The sequence below is a fragment of the Carex rostrata genome, chromosome 8 (genome assembly GCF_964058835.1).
Source record: "Carex rostrata chromosome 8, lpCarRost1.2, whole genome shotgun sequence".
Taxonomy (NCBI): domain Eukaryota; kingdom Viridiplantae; phylum Streptophyta; class Magnoliopsida; order Poales; family Cyperaceae; genus Carex; species Carex rostrata.
Window position 1 is genome coordinate 5,074,131 of NC_135925.1, and position 6,133 is coordinate 5,080,263.

At 36.4% G+C, this 6,133-nt stretch overlaps 1 protein-coding gene across 3 annotated transcripts; it reads right to left on the minus strand.

Moving 5' to 3' along the window:
- On the minus strand, window positions 1-4,299 carry LOC144558729 (growth-regulating factor 3-like). Of its 3 annotated transcripts, none has more exons than XM_078307578.1 (5): window positions 4,105-4,299; window positions 3,822-4,009; window positions 2,161-2,587; window positions 1,120-1,583; window positions 1-292 (listed from the first exon to the last, which is right to left on the minus strand). In XM_078307578.1, the coding sequence occupies exons 1-5, from the start codon at window positions 4,155-4,157 to the stop codon at window positions 267-269; spliced, it is 1,158 nt and encodes a 385-aa protein (XP_078163704.1). In that variant the 5' UTR covers window positions 4,158-4,299; the 3' UTR covers window positions 1-266. The 3 variants fall into 3 exon arrangements, with proteins under 3 accessions (XP_078163704.1, XP_078163703.1, XP_078163706.1); XM_078307577.1 differs by having other exon boundaries at window positions 1,120-1,586; XM_078307580.1 differs by having other exon boundaries at window positions 143-284; window positions 1,120-1,586; window positions 4,105-4,270.
- Between the last annotated feature and the right edge of the window lie 1,834 nt (window positions 4,300-6,133).

Here is a 6,133-nt window from a genome sequence, read left to right on the forward strand (position 1 = left end):
TTTGAGCTTGAGAAATATTAAATTTTCCATTCCAAAAAGCTGAACCAAACATACATAGATATTTTTCATCCCACAAGGAAAACGGGAAAAAAGAAGGCATAGATATGAGAAAATTTAATGTAAGAAAGACAACAGAAAATGTCAAACACTTAAAAAACAATTCTCAAATGATCATAAAATTAAAAAACCATATATAAGGGGTAGCTTCTCAAGCTTCTTGAAATTAAGTCACATGGGAAAAGGCATTGCTCCAGAACTTGATCCATCTACAATTCTTCAGATTTCTGCATATCTATCAAATTAGAATATAATAAATATCGATCAGTACGCAAAAAAAAAAGTAGACTTCAATCCAAAGTAGGCAATAAATAGTTTTTTGGAAAAGGAAAAATCCTATATTTGACATCAGTCATCAAACCAAAAAAAGAGAAGAAAACAACTTTATCTGCTGACTAACAGTTATCATCCACGCCCAATGAAAAGGGGCAAAATAGACTGAGAATGACAAGGAATGCAGCAAGTTCCATCATAGCAAGATATTACCAGTGTCAGCAAAATCAGAAGAACAGATTCTGACTGGTATCAGTACAATTTTCTTTTAACAAAGACTTTACCCCCTGTTCAATGGCCCAATGGATTGTTGAAAAAAATTCACTTTTGGTGATTTGTAGAACATACAATTGCTTGTAATTAGATAGGAAGAAATTTCATCAAGAACAGCCAATAAAACAATCCGGTTCATTCATGATCATCCATACTGGATTTAGATATAAAGAAAACAGCATTTTAACCAGTTTTACCCTGAGTTTTTACCATAACTTGAATAAACCAAAGAACTTCAGTTGAGCCCCCTCAGAAACACTAAAGAACTATGAATTCCTAGAAAATATTAACATATAAGTATATAACCCTCTCCGCTCTTTATTCTTCTTGTGTAATCTCACCATTTGTTTTCCTCATTCAAGTATAGAAAGATAATGAGAACTAGATTAACTTACTTCAAAGTAAACATAGACATGATAGGATTTTTCCAGGGAGTACATTACACTCCCTACAAAAAGTTGGGATATGATATAGTGATAATAATAATTATTATTATAATAAAAAAAAAAATATTACCGTCCGGAGAGCAGGAGCTAGGAGTGGAGAAGTCAGACGAGGCCATTGGGATAGAGATTGACAACTGAGTCGAAGAGAAGGAATTGCGGTTGGAGTTGGAATTGGAATTCCCATCCCCCAATTCAGACCAGCAGCCCAGGTTTCTACCCGAGCGAGGCCATTCATCTAGAAAAGGATGGAGGGCCGCATGGGCCTGTGTCCCGCAACTCTCCGACTTCCTCATTACCCCTCCACCTGTGTAGTCACTTGTCAGTATGGCCTGTGGAAGCTGGTATCTGCCTGTCTCAAGAGAAGTTGGGGTTGGGTCCCGTGTGCCAGTGGAGTTGCTCAGAGAGTAAGGGGATTGGGCCATGCGCCAGGGGGTGGCGGTGTCAACAGAGGAGATGCCCCGGAGAGTTCCAGAGGCTTCTGAGAAGAGCCTCTGCTCATCAGCCCCTGTCGCTCTCACAACCCCATATGGGTACCTGCTTTATTGAAACAAAAGTATAAAAAATTAGACTAAACATAATTGTTTGCATCTTTCTAATCTTAACACAAGGTCCATCTGAAAATATCTGACAGATATTTGAGGTGTAAATTTTTATTTAATTAAATAGCAGAATGTTTGTATGCTACTGGACCTTTTTCATGCCTGTTTGATTTGTCAACACAAAAATTATAAAATAGTATATAAAAATTGATAACCCCTATATAGTATAGTTAAGTAAAGTGAACCCCATCATTCCTCTGAACAGAGTAGATTTATACAGCCACTGTCACTGACAGAGAAACTGAGTTAACCAATAACTGTACACAGGTTTAAAAAATGAACAAATCAATCTTTGAAGTACCTTACAAGGACCAGATCTGTGGCACACTAGCACCTATTAAAAAAAAAAAACAAATTTCTCCCTCTGACCTTTCCATACACAAATACTATACACATAATGATAGACATCCCCTTTTTTCACCATTTCCATATGAGACTTGTCAGACATGTCTCAAGCCGTGTCAGAAAAATCCAAATACAGGATAAAATACCTTATAAAGTATTAAGAATACCTGTAGGAGGCAGGATCAATCTGGAGATGAGAAGCAGAGGCAGAGCCGAAGGAAGACCCGCTCCCTCCCGACAGGGAACGAGCGTAGGTTCCGTTCCCGTTCCCATTTGAATTCCCTATACCGATCTCAATCCCGTTACCAATCCCCATACTAATTCCGTTTCCGCTGCCAGGAGAGGAGAGCGAAGAGGTAATGGTGGAGTTTGCCGAAGGAGAAGGGGGGTGTGAAACAGAAACCGAAACAGGAATCGAATGCTGCTGCGGTTCCACAGGCTTTCTTGAACGGTTGCGGCCGCGGTGCATGTGACGCTCGCAATACTTAGAGTCCGGTGCCGCCTCCTTTGCACACCTCCATTTTTTACCATCGGTTCGACGGCACCTACCGGGTTCCGGGTCCACTTTCTTTCCAAAATATGCTCCATACCCAACTATTCATTACCAATAAAATACTCAGGTTCAATACACTTACTTGAACATGATATTGGGAGATCACTGTGGGCTTTTGGACTTCTTATTTAAAAATATATTAATTCATGATTGAGACAGCGCAGCAAAAATTAGTCAGTACCCAAATGTCTGCAGCAGGCTATAGAAATATTAATTAAAGGAGATTCTTAGATGTTATTTTAATACAAAATCTGATAGATATTGTTTATTATACAAAGGTAAAAGCTGTAAATTATTTTATAGCCAGGAGTACTACGACAGCAATGAAGTACTACTATCTCTAAGTTGAGATAATTTTTTTATTCCTTTCTTTGACTAATGAGTTTACAAAGTAATGCACGGGGTAAAAACAGCCAAAAGAAATTTTTAGCTTTACATATTTAATCTACATCGTCAATTTAACTATAAATATCAAACAATAAATGCAAGTATTTTTTTTTCCCTATAATAGATAATCCCAGAATTTCTGCACAGGCCGACTAAAAACCACACAAAGAACCGTACTAAACCAGACATGAGACATGGGATGAGAAAGAAAGTATATGACAAATGACAAGAGAGACTGAAAAAGAATAACAAAAAATAAGCTCCTTTTTAGTAATTACTGAGGATTAAATGTGGTAAAGCGCAATAATTAGTTATTGGTAGGTGCAGTGAAAAGGATAGAGATTTGAATATCTCTAGTAATAAATGGGAGGGGAGGGAATCGATATCGAGGGAGAGAAAGAAAAATGGGGAGGATAGAAGAGACAAAGCAAGAAAGCATAAAGAACACATCTATCCATCAACTAACCACACAGGGAAATAACTCCCCATTAGAAATGGAACGCACATCGAAGAAAACCCCAATAAGAAAATACAAAATATGCCAAGAGGTCGATTATACACACGCCTCTCAATGTCATCCTAGCTTTATTTAATGGCGGATGTATAGAATAAATAAAAGGACAAAGATCCTATCTCTTTTTTCCTTTCCGAATAATATATTAGATGACAAGATCGCACCTCAAATAGACCTCAACCTGATAAAGATCTGATCTCCCATCAGAACCCCTCATGGTCGTTATCAAACTAAAGAGTAAAAAAATACAACGGATAGAGAACTAATAAACTCCAGATAAAATATTAAAAAAAAATGAAAAACAGAGGAACTGAGAGCACGAAAAGATAAGACAAAAAAAATAGCAAAGAAAGATAAAATAAATGGAGGCTCACGAGAATGGTGGTAGTATCTGGCGGCGGCCATGGCTTCAAAACTGGTACGCACTGCCATGAGGAGATCAGGTGGGACCGGTACACCAGCTACAAAGTACTTGAAAATGAGCGCTTGAGTCTCCAGCTCCTGCCATTGCGCCGCCGTGAAGGGTGCGCCTCTCCATCTATTCATCTCTGACTCTTGGGCTCTATTTTGTTGAAAAGAAAAATAACATAAGAATAATGGAGCTGAGAGAAGAGAAAGAGAAAGAGATATGGTTTGGGAGAGGAGCGAAGGGAATACCTGAGAAGGTTCAGGTCACCTGCCGGTGAAAGAGAGGCAAAGGATTTCGCCATCTGTGAGGGGGGCTGCTGACGGGGGAAGGACAGACAGGCGCAGCAAAAGAGAGAGAGAGAGAGTGTGTGTGTGTGGGGCTAGGGAAGAGAGAGAGGAGGAATAGAGAGAGAGGGAGAGATACTGTGGCTCTAGGTGTGTCCCGTTACGGTCACCGAGGTCACCTTTTTATGCACCTCGCAGGGCAGGGATGCCAAAGAACTGTTTCATTTTTTTTTTTTTTTTTCTAGCTCTTTGGACAGGCCTCTCCAGTTAAAACTGGAGATGTGTGATATTTATACTCACTCCTGTTAGTACTTCTGCATTAGCTGCACTGCATAAACCAAGATTTAAACAAGCAATTAGTTTCTGATACATAATGATCTATGACCGTTGAATTTAATTTGAATGGTCAACATTTGGAGTAATATCTTTCTACATTGAATTTGAACCGGAGAATATATGCACTTATGTGTTTCTTGTGCTATATATGCATGGACACGTTTATCTTGTACTGGTTATGGTTAGTCTGAAGACAGTTGTCTTATCATAGCAATTTGTACACGAGGGTTTGACTTGCATGGCGTTTGCAAAAAAAAATATGCATGTGTTCATTTGATAACCGGGCTTCACTACCGAGTATGATTTTTATGTGTAGGGGATGGAGCTACAAGCAGACTAATTAATTAACTAATCTAAGCGAATTAGTTTGTTCTATTGGGAAAAATCATTTTAGAGTTCGTTGAGTATCAGTTTGATGCTACTTAGTTTGATAAATAAAGGTTGATTGTTGATTTTCAATTTCATGAACATCATTTTTACTACTATCATTTAGAGTAGAAAAATTGTGCCGTGATGTAATTAATAAGTTGTGATTTTAGCTTCGTATTGTGCTGTGCGGTGATCAAGTTAATTTTTTATGTAATGTGTTATGATTATAATATTGAGAGGTAATCACGGTATGCGAGTTGCATCGTGATCAAGTTGTATTGTGATTGAACGTGCCGTGTTCAAACGTAACGTGACCAGTCATGTTTGATCACATTTGATTATTTTTTCATAATTTAAATTTATTTATTGAAAAAAATAAAAAAGTATGGAGCGATTTTTGAAATATTAAAATGAAAAATTAATGTTAGAAAAAAAAAATGTGTCGTGACTACATGTGTTGTTTTCTGTATCGTGACCAAGGCAATTTTTGTGCCGGATTGTGTCTTTTATGTCAACAATTACTCACAGCACGCGAATGATCACAACACAGAATATGGGAATCACAATGCGTAACCAACACACATATTATACGATTCTGTGATAGAATCAGCTCCAACGTGTCATTTTTCACTCTATTAGTTCACTACAATCAAATATTATATATTTATATAACGAGGAGGGTTCAAATGCCTCCATTTTTTGTGACTCAATCATTCCTCTATTTTTAAAAACTTTAATAACTCAAATTTAAATCATAAACGTAAAAATAAAATCATTAAATGTGATATATGTTATTTTCTCTATGTGCTAATTAAAAAAATCACATTTCGATTTTGTTTTTATGTGAATCAATCATTTGAAAAATCAACGTCTAGAAATTATCCACATTAATGTGTTTTTACAAGCTCTTGATGACAACCAAAACAAAGTTGATATATTACAATTTTTTACATGTACATAAATAAAATAATGTAGATCATATCCAACGGTTTTATTTTAACTTTTAAGTTTTAAATTTTAAATTATTAAAGTTCTTAAAAATAAAGACACATAAAATAAAAAGATATTTGAACCCTTCTTCTCTTATTATATAATAGTAAACTTTTTAACGAGTCAATGTTGTGAATAATAGTTCCCACTATACGTAATCTTTGAGGAATTTTTCAATCGTGCTTTAACTAAACGAATATCACTTTTACTGTCATTCGTATTATCAAATAATATACACAGTCAACATTTTGTTACTAGCTAGTCAATATTGAAATAACTACCTTTCCTATTATGCATA

Bases quoted from the DNA above. Each gene is read 5' to 3' on its own strand.
- LOC144558729 (XM_078307577.1), bottom strand. From the start codon at position 4,157: ATGGCGAAATCCTTTGCCTCTCTTTCACCGGCAGGTGACCTGAACCTT. The intron at 1,587-2,160 runs GTATTCTTAATA...GTTTCAATAAAG, and splicing joins ATTGATCCTGCCTCCTACAG to CAGGTACCCATATGGGGTTG. The intron at 293-1,119 runs GTAATATTTTTT...CTAATTTGATAG, and splicing joins TAGCTCCTGCTCTCCGGACG to ATATGCAGAAATCTGAAGAA.